Below are 16,943 nucleotides of genomic sequence, written 5' to 3' on the forward strand. Positions count from 1 at the left end.
TGTCTTTGCAAACATAACGGGTTCAAACTGCCGACCTTTTGGTTAGCAGCCGAGCACTTTTAACCACTGCACCTCCAGGGCTCCACACTAATTACAGTCTGGTGATATTTCACATGGTGCATTTCCCCAGTACACCTTAGCCAAGGTGGTTTTGGCTTACTGGGTTCCAAAAAATGACTGTTGACCATCTCTCATTCTTTCTCACTGACCATTTGTCTCACTTTTTTTTATCTTGGTAACCTACTCATCAAAATAAAGAATAATAAAAGAAGGGAATTTCATGTTGGATAAGGCAGGCTCTATGAAGTTTTTTTTTTTTTTTCTTTTTTAATAGGTCTTCATAAGACATTACAAGCTATTGAATTCCCATCAAGAAAACCTATTTCTATTTAATTGTGCTAAGTGCTAAGGTTTTACTCTTTCGGTTTTCCATTTTTTTCCGCTTGTGCATTGTTCCTATGTAGGCCCCTCTGGATATGAGTTGTGAAGTCATATTTGTCCGTGCAAAGATGCTGGCATATGCTGCACTGGAAAGGTCCACTGTCACCGTGGCAACTCATATGCAAAGCGTACATCACTTCATCCAGAAAGACAATGCCACAGTGCACACATTTTGTTGAAAGTTCATCTTGAGTACTTCTATCAACTTTCTCTGTTTTTACTACATTCAAGGGACCTTCATTTTTTAAATTGGACGGTGCCTTGGTTTTCTCCTTGGAGGCACCGTTTGCAGTTGGCCCAGGTCTGGAATGCTTGATCGCCAAATCTAGAGGAATGTCATTGTCTGATCCAACAGTTGAAAAATGAGGAGGCAGATTGAAGGTGGGATAAGGCACATAGTTTTGGCAAGGATTTGGTAGGCCAGGCACATGACTCAAGTAGTGCGGATTCCCAGGAACGGAGAGCTTATATTTACTCCAGAACCGCAGCCAATCAGCTTCACTCTGGAAGTCATTATGTACAAAGGGAAGTCCAAAAAGTGGGTACTGGTACTTTTCAATAGGGCTGCCTGGTGGTGAATAATTTGGGTGTTTTGCAGGTCTCATGTACTTTTCTATGGGACTGCCTCTCTCAGAACTTCCTTTCCCTTCAGAGACAGACGAACTATTTCCTGGGTCTCCAGTACTTTCCTGAGGAGATTTTATCTGAATGTGCAAAGGTTGCATCCTTTTGTGAATATCCAGAGTTTGACTGACCAGGACTGGCTGCTGAGCAGAATGGCTTTTAGTCAATGAGCCCTGGGCTTCATATTTACTCAGGCTCGGGAGCGGAATTTCTCTCTGGTGACCTTCAGTTAAATGATCTTCTGACCTCCTCTCTAACGGGCTTCCATTGACCTGCTCCTCACTGCTACCCCTTGGCTGTTTGTTGAGCTGCTCAGCCTGAAGTGCCTCTGGGTTAAGGCGCTTTCTTGTTCTTCTCCTAATTATCTGCTCACCGTTGTTCTGTTTAATGATGTTTAAAGGTCTGGGAGTCTGCAGAGAACACACACACAATACATAAAAGGGAAACATTAAGAAATACATTAAAATTCATTAAAAATCCCTCACAAATATAAACCATGCTTAAGTTCAAAGCAAGGATAGGATTTATGTTATAGATTTACTAAATCGCTTCCTTTTGCTCTAAGCAGGATGGGGGAAGTAGTAACCAAGGCACACACTATGTTAGCCTAATTAAATCAGGCCCATCTTTGCAGAGAAGACCGAAAATGTTCATCTGTTTGAAAACAACTTTTTCAAGTTCCACAGGTTTTGGGATTGCATCATTTAGTAACAAAACTGTGTAGAAAGTTAGTTGAAGAAATGGAACTGTCATTTTCTGAAACATTTCTCCACTTTTGTGTCGCACACTAAAATGTCAACGTGGTAATGTGGGAGATAAGCATTAATGACAATAGTGGAAAAAAATTATGTATGCTTCATAAATAATTTCAAGGGTGACAATAAAACTATTAACTATCAGAGCATGAAGAATCAAAGAAAACTGACAGAACTGTAAGGAAACAGATAAGATAATCAAAGCCAATAAAGTGGGAATTTTTTTTTATCTCTCACTTTATTTCTCTTCCTTTAACAATATTTTATATTAGCTATGGATGATTTAACATGTTAACTGATGAAGCATTTGTGTTTATGCTGTAAATCTAAAGTCATCTGTGGCCTTGGTTCAAATAACTGATCTGTCACTGTACCTGGTACTTAAGGTAAACGCTGACTTCTACTCCAGCTTAAGCAGTATATGATTGGTAATTATGTGCATGTTCAACAGGTGTTTACACTATATGATGAAAATCCACGGATAAGGCTATAATAAAACACTTGACTTGCAGTAAGAGCTCTAACTTTGATTTATAAAATGAAGTGAACAAGTTTGATAAAAGTGCCTGTTTACAGATTAACAATTTAGAAGGAGAATCTTTAAATGGGCTAAGTTCTCCTTTTTCTAAAAGATTACTGAAATTAGGAAATAATTACTACATATCTACTTATATTTATATAAAATTTGTGAACTATTCCTAAGACACACCTTAATGGAAGGGAGTACCTTTTACATATTAAACATAATACAAATCTTAATTCTTTTCTGGAATTTTCTTTTGTCCCAAAGGTACTTTGAAGAAAAGAAAGATAGCATGCTTGTTATCAGCAATTCAAACACTGGTTTCAGAGTGAAAATGCCACCTCTCTCAGATACGCTCTGTGCATTTATTTTGTTCAGATCGTTCATTTTTATAGCATTCATATTTGTATTTAAAAACAAGCAGTATTTAATCTCTATGTTACAGAGAACCTTGAAATTTGCGTTCAAACTTTTTAAAAACTTTCCTAACTTTTGGGGCAATCTTTGACATGAAATGTGAGCATAACCTTTATGCATTTCAATTATGGTTTTTAAAAAATTCAAATCTGAATACATCTTTGTCTCTGGAGAGATGAATATTAAAACAATTTTATAAAAGAGTTTTGTTTATAGCACTGGTTAAATTATCATAAAGTAGCACGGCAGTAGTTTAATTAATTCTTTGCCTATGATTGGCCAGAGTTCAATTAAAATCATTCCTGTCAGTGCTCATTAAATGGAAGCTTACTACTGCACTTAAATGGTGAGGGTTTAAAAAAAAGTAAGGTGATGGGGGGGTGGGGGAATCTTTTTACTAGCTACGTGCTCATAACTAAGGTTTTCACAGTTTATCACCAATTAATATTGTTGGCAGCATAAATTTTTTAAAGAGTGCTTCCAATAGTTCATTTACGAGGTCTTTTTGTCTAAAACTGTATTCTCTGTAGCTGTTATCTACTCACCGGATTGTGCTAAGAGCTATGGTAAAATGCCAGAAGAAATGAAAAAGGCAGAGAGAAACAGAATTCTAAATGGGGTATTCCTATTTTAAAGTCTGCTCTTGTCGTCAGATAAACTTTCTACACGAAGCAATATCTTTCAGGAAGTCAAATGCATATTCAGGTAGGGGATATGTGAGTTTAAATTTTATCTGAAATTTTTTTGGGAAAAAAAAATGTAGTACCTCAGTGAGCCATAAGGAAGAAGCTAGCAAGAGATCTTAAAACACGAAGTACTACTGTTACACAAAGTACCTTCGTGTGTGTTAACAGGACTCAGATATCCCACCTAAATACCCACTGGAAGCCCTGGACCTTTGAATGTACCCGACTTTCCTCTCATCTTCCACAGTGCCCAAGATGACACTTGTAATTCTGAAGATAAATTGGAAAATAAGAATTCTTTCCCTGCCCTATATTTTAACACTGACCACCCAAGAGTCTTCTTTTATTTTTAAAAACGTTTACTTTTGGAACTTTGAAGACGGTTTCTTTTTTCTACCTAAATTCATTTCACTTTATTCTGATAACCATTAATGGGACTGTTATATGAAGTTCCCAGAAATCAATCATTTTCCTCTTTTATATCAAAAGAAGTATAATGCATTACTAATGATCTCAAGGGTATCTCCCCATAACATTCAAGCCCTTTTCGCCATAAATCACATGTTTACTCAAAGTGACTGTATTAAACAATCCTGCGGGGGCAGGAATGGCAGAGCAGGGATTGATACTTATCACACCACAGACCAGGCAAGTGATGCCTTATAAAGTTTTTCCTGAAACTAACAAATTCTTACCGAGTGAAGCTTCTGGTACAGGCCACACGCGTTGCATACATATCCACCATTTGCATTCTTTCGCCAGAGAGAGGTCTTTGTGGTCAGGCAATTGGCACAAAAAACACCGGAGCCTCTCCGCCTCTGAAATGGAAAAAAAACACAGGGTCAGAGGTGAGTCACGTGATCAGTGGAGTTAGACCAAATCAACCCAGGAGTTTTGTCTTTGGACTAGCTACAATGACAGTATAAAACCACACTGCCCATAATGAGGTCAGGTTCAATTGTGTTTAATAGGCACCACTGATTTTCATTATAATTAAACCTACAGTGATGGATGAGGTGTGTGGAACACCAAAGGCTTTTCACAGAAACAGCTTTAACTTTTTGAACTTTGGGTTTGGTGCCTTTAATGATGGCTCCTAAATGCTGAGTCCTGAAATACACCTTTTAAAAGTGTCAAAACATAAGTTGAAAGACAGAACATGGCAGTACGTTTAATATACTTCGGGAAAGGAGGAGCACACGCTACCTGAGGTTTAAAATACAGTCGAGCTTGGGACAAACGCAACACATGAACCATTTAAAATTCAATGTGATCTGTGTCTTTTTGTATGTCATTTATGTAACTTAATTAAGAGAACATAAGACACTTGATTCTGGTCTTTCATTTGCAATTGTAAAATCGGAAAGAAAATACCCTCTGTTTCCCAAAGCTGAGAGGACCGGTGGAAACTTCTGCCAACAAGAAGTACAGTATTACGAATGGGAATCCCTATGAGGTGCCTGCTTGAGCCAGACAACATAGTAGCATCAATGACTATTTAGCTTATTTGCCTTTGACATCACAAGCGGATTCCAAATACAAACTGATTTTAGTAGCCTGAATTCTGTAATCACCAGATTCAAAAATCATCTAAGGATATTTAAAAGGAGATAATTAGTATTGCTTGTTCCATTCTTGCTTTCAAGTAATGATTGCATTAAACTTCTCATTTAAACAAAAGTCAGGCTGTCTCTGTAGGCACAAACGCTAACAGGCAGGAAATGGAATTCTCCTGCAGCAAAAAGCCAGCCTGCATTGCAACTTGGCTCTACTTTCTCTAGGAAGCAAAGCCTTTAATGATAAAATATCCACGGTAGATAAGGAATGGAAAAAGTCTTGCTGGAACCCAATTTTATTATGAATTTAAAATTACAAACACTGTAAGTCAAAATTTCGAGGATTCATAAAATTTAGGCAATTTATTTAACTCTTGAGTCCATACTGTGGAAGAGTGGTATCCCTGCCAAGAAAATACAATGGTTATAATTGTACTCTGATACATTTCAAATGGAAAGCTTTCTGCAGACATAATTTTGGCTTCAAGACTGGAACACTTTCTTGGCATTGAAAGGGCATTTGATTCATCGGGTGTTTCACAATGTATCACTAAAAAGACCTGGTGAGCAGCCAGTTCCCTATAGGGTAATTTTTCCATCCAGATGCAAGTGCTATCAGAGGCCCTCGTCAGCTAAACTAATTATGATCTTGCAATTGCTGATGCCTGCTCACTCTAACATTCGACATCCTCCATTAATCATCAATACAAGGAAAATGAATGAAACGTAAAGAAATGAGGGCTGGTAAACTGCACCGCCATAAAAATCTGAAATGAGAGCAATAATTTAACAAGATTGGGGAATGTTTTTAGTGAGCACAAAGTCAGGCTAACAACTGCCCTTTTAAACCAAGAACACGATTTCATTAGTGTAGCAGGTCGTGCTACTTTAGGTGATGTAATAAAAGCTAGCTTTTTCGTAAAGATAATCTCTGGCCCCCCCTTTTCTCCCTTCCCCCAAGTCGGAACCAGGAATGTATTACATGATTCTACCTCTCAATAAGAGCAACACCAAATGGTGAGTGGGTGTCGGTCCACAACAAGTCCCACTGGGGACCTACTGCAAAAGCAGAGACTGCTGCTTCCCAAAAGACAATGAATTATTAGAGGTGGTGTGTATCAAACACTCTGGGGTCCCCATTATAGAAGTAAATTGGGCAGCCTAGTTAGATTATCATTGAGAAACTTCCCTGGGGCCATGCAAGTCTTTTTCCTAGATCTAAATAACCAAAAACAAAAGAAAACAAAACAAAAACAAACCCACTGCTGTTGGGTCCATTCCGATTCATAGCGGCCCTAAAGAACAGAGTAGAACTGCCTCATAGGGTTTTCAAAGCTGTAAATCTTTATGGAAGCAGACTGCCACATCTTTCTCCCACGGAGTGGCTGGTGGGTTCGAACAGCCAACCCTTTGGTTAACAGCCAAGCACTTTAACCACTGCATCACCCATGCTCCTGATCTAAAGAACACGTTTGGCAAATAAACACCAACATGATCCACATAAGGGCAATGTAAACGTCCATTTGCCAACTAACCACACATATGGCTGAAGCTCAAACTTGAATGTGTAACCATTCATTCCAGCCTGCTTTTCTTTCCTTATGCCCTGGGTGCTTGACACAGCATGCCAAAGTGGGAGTAATCCTGATTTCAGCGAGCGTTTCAACCCTTGCACAATTTTGTGCTTAATTTTCTTGCAAAGAAAATGCCCTTCATTAGTTAGAGGGAAAATCCTGAAATTACAGCACTGGTTTCCACAGGTATATCTTGCTTTAAGCAATCCTTGTGCCCTAGTAAAGTGTGTTATATTTTACGTGAAGTCTATCTTATTTTAAATACATTAGGGCACTTTGAATTCACTTACTCTGAGAGTCAGTATAGCATGGAGGTTAATAATTAGATTGAAGACTCAGGCTATCTGTATTCAAAACTTGCCTCTGCCCTTTGCGAGGTACAACTTTGGGTATGTTGCTTGACCTCTCAGTGCTTAAATTTCCCATCTTTAAAGTGTTAGCTGCTATGAGTACCAGGCTGGTTAATGAATGCAATCAGAACAGTACCAAACCGTTGCTGTGGAGTTGATTCCGACTCACAGCAACCCCATAAGACAGAGTAGAACTGCCCACGGGGTTTCCAAGGAGTGACCGGCGGATTTAACTCCCTACCTTTTTGATCAGCAGCCGTAGCTCTTAACCACTGTGCCACCAGGAACAGTGCTAGGGATGTCGTAAATGCTCAATAAGCAGACTCTTTGTCAAGGGGATTTTATTTTGATTTCTTTTGTAAGAGAAAAATATTTTGTTGGTTTTGTCTTTTAAGTTCACCTTTTCAATCTAGTATTGAGCATTTGAGATATGCTTAAAAGGTATTGTTGAATATTATCAAATGTATTTCACTGGTACCAATCTTATCAAATATGAGAATGGAAAGTTGAGTCAGAGTGAAATAACTAGGTGTTCACACCTAGAATTCAATAGGAGCTTGCTTACATGGGGGTGGAGAGTGGGAGGTAGGTGAGAAGTATTTCACACGTAGTTACCTCCCATCTAAACAAATTTAGCACTTTGGTAAGCATTATAGAACCCTACTTTTGGTGCACTTGGAATTCCCAGAAGCATCAGAGAAGGTGGAAGAAGTTGATAGCGTCCCTAGCTTTGTGACCATAGAACCATGCCAGGTCTCCCGAAGCCACAACACAGATGAAAGGTCTGTCCTCCTCACATTGTGTATAATGTAGCCTGACTGGACACAGTATGGCATTTCTTTTGAAGTTATGCACATCCTTAGCCCAGTCAAGTGCAGAGAAGCAATCTGCTGCCAAAGGAAGGCAGAGTAGAAGCCTCTCCCATCCCACTTTTTTAAAAACAAGCTTGGCCTTGTTAAAGAAAAAGAAAAGCACTAAAGACCTGTTTCATTCATAGCTTATCATTCATGACAGCGTTTTAAAATATTTTGTCATTCTCGTTTACACTATGTTTGTTCAGGACAGAAATCACATCTCCTAAAATTCATCAAATATTCTAAGTCACCAGCTATCTAGGATAGTGCTTTGCCTTGAGCAGCTCATAATGAATAAAGTTCAAAATAAACTTCCCCGCTATTATCTTCATCATTAGCACTCACTCTTATTTTGGGGGGGGGGGGGAAGTTTCTTGTTTTCTTTTTTAATATCCTGTTTAAATTAAATGTCTTCCATTTTGACAAATACATTTTGTTGATGGCTGATCATGTTGTTGAAAATAAAATCAAGCCAATTCTCTATTCCACTTATTTCTGAGACAGCTAATGCCAGGTACTTGCTAGACCCACAGGAACAAGGTCAGGTAGAACTGGCCTTTATTTCTCCTTCATATCTCCTTTATTTATATCAGTATAATCATACACTGCTGATATGTGTATATATGCATGCATGTGTTTAAATAATATGATTTTTCCCCTTTTCCTAAAACTGTCTTTAAGAGATAATAGTATTTGTACCTGATCTTGTGCAGCAGAGGGAAGAATTATGGGTCTGCTGGGAGAAGAAATGATAGGAATCAGGAGCCAGTGGAGAACACCAATAAAAGAAGCCCTGATGTGCAGTGATTAAAGCACTCAGCTACTAACTGAAAGGTTGGCAGTTCGAACCCACCAACTGCTCCATGGGAGGGAAATGAGAGGCACTCTGCTTCTATAAATACTACAGCCTTGGAAGGTCATGGAAGCTCCACAGACACATCCAAACTCCCTGAGGGACTGAATTGCTGGGCTGAGGGCTGCAGAGACCATGGTCTTGGGGGACATCTAGCTCAATTCACATAACATAATTTATAAAGAAAATGTTCTATACTCTAAAAAAAAAAAAATTTTTTTTTTTACACTGGGGTCTTAAAAGCCTGTGAGTGGCCATCTAGGATATTTTATTGGTCTTACCCCTTCAGGAGCAAGGAAGATTGAAGAAAACTAAAGATACAAGGGAAAGATTAGTCCAGAGGACTAACGGACTACCATCTACCACAGCCTCCACCAGACTGAGTCCAGTACAGCTAGACAGTGCCTGGCTACCACTGACTGCTCTGACAGAGTTCACAATAGAGTGTCCCAGATAGAGCTGGAGAAAAATGTAGAACAAAATTCTAAATCAAAAAGAAAGACCAGACTTGCTAGCCTGACAGAGCTGGAGAAACTCTGAGAGTATGGCCCCCGGACATGCTTTCAGCTTGGTAATGAAGTCACTCCTGAGGTTCATCCTTCAGCCAAAGAGTGGACCGGCCCATAAAACAAAACGAGACTAAAGGGGCACATCAGCCCTGGGACAAGGACTAGAAGGCAGGAGGGGACAGGAAAGCTGGTCATAGGGAACCCAAGGTCGAGAAGGGAGAGTGAAGACATGTCGTGGGTTTGTTAGCCAATGTCATAAAACAATATGTGTACTAATTGTTCAATGAGAAACTAGTTTGTTCTGTAAACCTTCATCTAAAGCACAAAAAAAAAAAAAAAGATTACAGCCTTAGAAACCCTATGAGGCAGTTCTACTCTGTCCTACAGGATCCTATGAGTCAGAATTGACTCCACAGCAACAGGTTTGATTTTTGTTTGTTTGTTTAGCACCAATGGCACATCTGAGGGGGATATTCAGCATGAGTCTTAATCTCCTCTCATACTGAGGGAAAGCTATGCTCACATACCCAAAGCCACGACACAGTCGTAGATTGTCTGCCCGTGAACTTCTCTGAGAAGCCCATCTTCCACTTCTATTTAGACGGGCTCAGTGGAGAGCAACACTGAAGGAAGGTTGGCCCAAACCCCAAATATATGTGACAGTCACCTCAACTAAAAATTTCTACAGAAAACATTCTGGAATCAATAATTCGATGAAACTATTGTTTTCCCACCCAACTTTTTAATAATTTGACTAGCAGTTTTTAGGTTGTATTTGGGCGGCTTCTGTGCTACTTCTGATGGCTGGTAATTTCCGGTGTGAAAAAGGAAGGGTGATGATAGGAACATTTCATTGCAAGGAGTTTTGAGGTAAGGTCAACGATTGGCCTAGCAAGTGCTTTTCAGCAATAATTACTGAGAATTCTTCCGAATACTTGTTTCCTTTCCGTGTTTCAAATGTATCATACTCACAGTACAGGTTTTCATAACAGCAATGTAAAGTGACAGTCGTCCACCCCAGGATTTGAAGTAGAAAATGATGCAACCATTTTTACGTAAGAACAGTTCAAAGGCAACACACACACACACACACACACACACACACACACTTCCTGCATTGGAGTAAACCAATAAGTGTAATGACTAAATAATTATCTAAGAGAAAAAAACAAATTTAGTCTTTAGGTTCATAGCTAACCATCATATGAGTGTAATGATAGTTCAATTATTCTCAAAGCTTCTCGTGCAAGTTTTGCTTTTGGGGAAAATCCTAGGTTATATATCACTCTGGGTTGAGACTTGGCACATGTGGAAACCCAGATGTGACTTTGGAAAAAAAAAAGAAAATGCTTTAAATTGGTTCAGCTGTTTTTATTGCTTATTATATTTTATTATTTGAAGGTTAGCCAAAAACCCAAAAAATAAGGTTTTCAAATTTCATTATTAACAAAGAACTAATTACATCTGATTAATAAAAAGTAAATTTACTTGAAATATTCATTCAAGTGGCTTAATATTTAGCGACATGAATATTCATCCTCAAGATATTAGAAGTCTCCATGGGTAAATAATTTGTGCAGAAATGATCTTTTATAATAGTTTTCTATGAATAAAAACCATACAGAAACCATGTAATTACATAACAAGCCTTGATAGGCAGAGTATTTACTCACATTTTTTATGGTTTTTATATCTTAGCCATTTTAAATCGAATCAATCTGTAATTTGATATATGTGCTGTTAGTCTGGATGCATCCCAAATATTTTTAACTCTTTCGATGATCTCTGTGTTTATTCAATTACATTAAGAGTCCTTTGCAAACGTCCTTGGAGGAAAATGCACAGACACCTTGGATAGAACATTCTGGTACAATTTTACAGGAACAAAATGACAGTGGTAAATTTAATCCAACTGAGTTCTGGGATTAATTATTAAGTGTCCACCACGGGCCTGGTACTGTGCTAGAGGCTGGGGTACAGTGATGTGAAAGACACACTTGGTCAGTAATCTCACAGAGTTTTCACTAGAATCTGCTAAAAACATACTGAGTAGAATTAAGTGCCACAAACTAAGATTGTTCATGAACATTGACAGTTTAATTCATGTAATTATGTGGAAAATTTTCTGGATGAAAAACAAAGTGAAACAAAAACCAATGTATTTCCCATGAATAAATCTCATATAAATGCTGAAAGCAATCTACTAATCAGAAGGCATACCCTCTGTGCTCCTTTTAAAAATGGGTAATAGTTTAGTCATTCCAGAAACGAACTGACGCTTGCGTATGGTCTCATCAGTAATACTGTCCTATCGATAGCACTGTCCTATTCACTACCAAAAGAATTGAGATGAATTAAACAATATGTTCATGACTGTCATATATGTTAGGCACTCAATCATTGTTGAAGAATAGATTCTTTTAGTTCCTATAACTATTATTCACCACTAAGAGACCCAGAAAGCCAACACCCCCACACCCTGCCCCATGGAACTAACAGTCTTCTGACTACACACCAGTAGACTCTACAGAATATACAGAAGGCAGCAGCTAAAATAACTTAAAGATAGTCAGTGGCTTCCAATGAACACCTCTACAATTAATAGCCAGATTTTTATCAGAAGTACAGCTGTCCAATAGTTTAGCAAGAGCAGGGAAAGAACTCTGCCAACCGAAAGCAATCACTACCAATGTCCTGGCTGACTTTTGTTTCCCAATAAAATGTGAAGAATCATTTAAAATGGGCTGTACAGCAAGTCTGTGTTTTTAAAATAGCCCTCTTTGCCCTTAGATTTCTTGTCAGAAAACTAAAGAGACCATAAGGTTCAACCAAGGACCTAACTTACAATCACCTACGACAGAGCTTGGAAATAAAATTTGTTTACCTTGCTTATTAAATTCACTTCCTCAACTCATCAGCAATGATAATGCAGACCAGTGTAAACTAAGCTGACATCCCTGGCTAGGAGCAATGGAACAACTTTTGTTTCAGGGCATGAGGCAACATATACTTTAGAAATCAATCATATATTGAGCCCAGGTACGAATGTGCCCAAGACTTGTCCCACCGACATCTCACCACAGGGAATGTTGCACACTGCATAGGTAACGCTGGTCTGCACGTTAGCTCTAACTCTTCCGAGATGCAACTGACAGATCTTGGAGCGGAATAGTCGAGACTTCCCAACGTACATCCCACAATTTACATCATTCACATAGATTCTTCAAATCTGAAGATTTTAGAAATTTACTACACAGAATTTTATAACCCATTATGTAGGTCTGAAAGGCGCCATCTCTCCATGCCTATATTTGGTAAATGAGCAAACCAAACATCCAATGGCATACACAGATTACATAGCAGAACAAGACTAGAAAAACCCAGATCTTTGCAGGTCTAACCCATGCTGTTTCCGTAATAATGTTCTGCCTTTACAGCAAATATGCATTTGGACAGCTAAAAATATAGTTGAAAATTTATGTCTGTGCTTTTTTCATTTCGCCTGAAAACCATTATTGTTAAAATAACTACTCAAGTCTCTCCTTGCTTCTATTTCTGCCACCATGTATCCATTTTCACCTTTCCTTCAGCTACAATTGTTAGAAAGTTGCTCTACAGGGACTTTGTAGTATGCCAGTGCCAAAGTCTGACAACTGAAAAGGGGGGAAAAAGGCTTTTTGGAGGCTTAAACAATCTTAGCACAGCCTATGCAATCTTAGGCTTGAGAATACAAGAAGTATCTTCCAATATATTTATTGTATATGTTATTTATACAATGTATACAGTTAAAACACTTAAGGGAACACTTCACATTCTAAAAAATAAAATTTCAGTGATACAGTAGAGTCTTCTCCAGAAATAACCTCAAGTCCAAAGGTCTTAGCTTCTAAGCACTTAATTGAAGAAAAAAATATTTTATGCATTATTTATGCAAAGTAGCCTTATAACAGATAATGCTGATGGTGGTTATTTTGAATTAGTCAAAAATACCAACTAATCAACATTTCTTCTCATATTAGCTAACAATAACTGGCCCATGAAGCTTTCCCATGCTTACAGCAGTTACATATCCATTAACTAAAAAACAAACAAACAAACAAAAAACAAACCCAGTGCCGTCATTAATAGTTCCTTAATGGTTCCTAACTTTTTGGGAGGTCACAAACTCTTTTGATAAAATGCATGACTCTCTCCCCAGAAAAAATAAACATGCACAAAATATTTTGCCAGTAATTTTAGGATGTATCTAAAGACTTTGTAAGCACCTGAGCGCCCATGGACCCAAAGGCTAAGAACCTCTGACATATGCTATCCCATTTTAGAGTCAAAGTGAGTCATTAGGTATTATTATTCTCCTTTTACTGAAGGTGTAAAAGACAGAATGGTTCTATGACTTATCTAATGTTCAAAAATATATCCTGACCTCTAAGTCCAGGCAAAAAAAGACAGGATCATATTCTAAAAAGCATTTTTTAGATCAAATATCTGGTACAACCCTCCAGTTTGACTACTTTTTGTGCCTTCTTTAACAGCTACCATCATAATGGCTAGTATTTACTGAGTATTCTGTGCAAGATAACATACTCTAGTTTTAGTTTCATTATTTGATTTATCTTCAAAACAATCCTAAGAGGCAGGCATACTATAATTACAATTCCCTCCATTTTACAGATGAGAAAACTGAGGCTTAGAGACATTTTCCAATTGCAAAACAGTGAGTCTAAAATTCAAACCCAAGTCTCCCTCATGCAGAGCTAGAGTTCTTAACCACATTTCAGGCCCTATTTCTAAAGAGGTGATTTGGGAATTTTTATAAAAAATATTTCACCATAACCTCGCTGTGAAGAACCATTCTCTCTTCACGCCACCCTATAACCGTAACAGCTGACCGAAATTATGCCCGTTCTGAGGTACAACAGAGAAATGACTCATTCTTGATCAGATATGGCAATGAGCTGTTTTGAGGTTGACAGATACAGTCAGAGCCAGAGGAACAGAACATTTGGCTGATGGATAGACGGGGTGGAGAAGTGCGGTGGGGTGCAGTACATGTATTTTGATTCTAAGGTCTCAAAAAAAAGAAAAAATAATATGTGAAATTAGCCTCTGTTTAAAATCAGAAATTAGTGACATTGCTGGCTTAGCCACCAATAATGTCTGTCCCATGTGAGGGCAGCTGTAAATGGGTTTCTGTTTGATTTTGCACTTCACTTGGCTAGAGATGGGGCAAGAAAAATGGTGCTGTGGTTCTGATGTTCTGTCAACACACATGGTCAGGTAACAATTTACTGAATTGCTTTTACATATTTGTATTTTCCCGGACAGAGGCCTTTTGCAGTGTTTGGTATCACACATGGAATACTACCAATTCTGAAAGATGAAGTTATCTTGCCAAATTCCTCAGGATTCAGATAATATGAAAAGATTTATATACGTATTTCTTTTCCCTTTAAACACCCCATTATTATATATAAACATCTTGTACATAAACATGTACATAAGCTTCCAAATCTACCCATGGAGTTTAGTTTTATACTTTCATTGGTGATATAGTTTCTCTTGTATTACAGAACAGCAAGGACACAAATTATTTTTAACTCTAAACACTATTTACAGGCTATCAAGTCCAGGGGATACAGACAGACAGTGTAGATCAGATGTTAAAACACAGCATGTCGTCTGCTCAGTACAAGGATGGAAACCGCTGCTTAACTGCATTTTAACAAAAACTATGGAAATACAAGAGTTAAATACACTGAGGGTCAGTGTAAGGTAAGAGAACAAAAACAGAAACCAAACCCATTGCCGTGGAGTTGATTCCAACTCATAGCGACCCTGTAAGACAGAGTAGAACTGCCCCACAGGGTTTCCAAGGAGCACCTGTGGATTTGAACTGCCAACCTTTTGGTTAGCAGCCTAGCTCTTAACCACTATGCCACCAGGGTTTCCAAAAAGTAGGTGATATTTAAAAAGTGCAAATGCGTCAACAAGGGATCTTAACACCAAATATGAAGCTTGATTAATTACTTGACAGACTATTTTGGGAATACTTCATGTACCATTTCATTCTCTCAAAACAACAAAAACAAAAAAAACCCATTGCCGCCGAGTCGATCCCGACTCATGGTGACCCTGTATGAAAGAGCAGAACTGCCCCACAGGGTTTCCAAGGTGCGACTGATGGATTCGAGCTGCCAACCTTTTGGTTAGCAGCTGGGCTCTTAACCACCGTGGCACCAGGGCTCCTTTCACTCTCTAGTACTTTTAAGACATGAGGAAAAAAAAAAAAAACTCTTATGGAAAATGAACTTGAACGTCATTTAACTTTGGGATCTACAAATAATTCTTTTAAAATTTTACATTTCCACAGGGCACATAACATCATTAATGTTAAAGTACACCTTCCCAATGGTTAAAATAAGTGCCTGGTACATGATACCATTGTTCAAATGGAAGATATGTCTTTCAGTGAGAGCTCTTTGGCTGCTACAGGCACAACTGAGCATGAGCAGATAATTTCATTACAGAGGTACCACGTAGACAGGGAAATCTTGGTGGATTTCTAAAGTTTTAATAACATTATTTAAAAAAGACAACTTGGAATTATGAATTTCCTTAACAATAATGATGTCATTTTGTAATAACTGAAATCTATTCATGGGAAAACTGCCTCTTCAATAACTCATGCAATCAATTACACAGGAAAGTACTGTAATAGGCTGTCCCCCGTCAAAGAGCTCACGTACATGACTTCCTTTTCAATTACCAACTTGTCTGCACTGCCATCTGTAAAAACGAACACATACCTTGCATTGCCAGTTTCTGCCTTTGCATCTCCATTAGTGGGACTGGCTGCAGCTGCTCAAGGAGAAAGCAACGATTGTCTTTGCTTATATATATATTTATACATATATATATATGAAAATATATAAACATATGTTCTCCCTCTAATACTGCCGTTATCAGCTCAAGGTAATCCATTGTCTTGGGTAGCGGAGTGCACTCAATAGCCTTCCTCTGGCCTGGCTCTCTCTGTGATCTGGCGTTTGTTAATCACACCGTATCACATACCAAGGTAAGGACTACTGCATCGCATCAAGTATTCTCGAGACTACCCTTCAGTCATTCGCACCAGGAGGAACTTAAAATCGTTTTGTACTCTGACTTTTTATACATTAAGCAGAGTATCAGGAAACCAATACTGAGGCCTGGCAGCACATCCTGAGACACAAAACTCCTGGCGAGAGAGATATTATTTCATGAGAGGGGCTCTGAAAATATAACACACACATTACCTTTTCCAAAACTTGATTTTTCCCTGACTCATATTCATACTCTTTTTCTGCTGGCATTATTTCTTTCCCTAGCCGAACATTAAACTGTTCACAGAAGATGCAAAGAAATTATAGCCACAATTACTCTCAATTAATTTTTTTAAGTGGCTTACCTAAAAGAAACTTGTCTTTCTTATTGTGAGTAATATGAGCAAAAGACTGGTATTTATCAAGCTCTCAAACAAAATAACGGTATTTGAAAAAAAGATTCATACAAAATCTGAAAGTTAAAGCATGCCAAAAAAAAAAAAAAGAGGAAAACAACAGAATAACTGACTTGGTTGTGATTTATCCTATGCTATTTCCCATTAACAAATGTAGCCCTAATCTTTCAAAACTACTTTCCTTCATAAGAGGTACTTTGTTGTTAATGTGTCAGCTTAGCTTCTGGAACACTGAAATGCTTGACACTGAATTGTCTTAAATCACCAAATAGCTGTGATTCCTCAACTCTTTTCGGTACAGGA

General features: G+C 38.2%; 1 protein-coding gene across 7 annotated transcripts in view; it reads right to left on the reverse strand.

Annotated features, from left to right (window-relative positions):
- Positions 1-307: 307 nt before the first annotated feature.
- The window catches only part of TRPS1 (transcriptional repressor GATA binding 1), a 264,786-nt gene continuing 248,150 nt past the window's right edge, over positions 308-16,943 (reverse strand). For all 7 annotated transcript variants that reach the window (XM_010588465.3, XM_064268008.1, XM_023545950.2 and 4 more), the window contains 2 exons: positions 4,142-4,264; positions 308-1,475 (listed from right to left, as the gene is read on the reverse strand). In XM_010588465.3, coding sequence (XP_010586767.1) covers positions 414-1,475; positions 4,142-4,264 — 1,185 coding nt within the window. In that variant the 3' untranslated portion in view covers positions 308-413. The remainder of the gene's footprint in view (positions 1,476-4,141; positions 4,265-16,943) is intronic.

This window comes from Loxodonta africana, chromosome 14 (assembly GCF_030014295.1).
Source record: "Loxodonta africana isolate mLoxAfr1 chromosome 14, mLoxAfr1.hap2, whole genome shotgun sequence".
Taxonomy (NCBI): domain Eukaryota; kingdom Metazoa; phylum Chordata; class Mammalia; order Proboscidea; family Elephantidae; genus Loxodonta; species Loxodonta africana.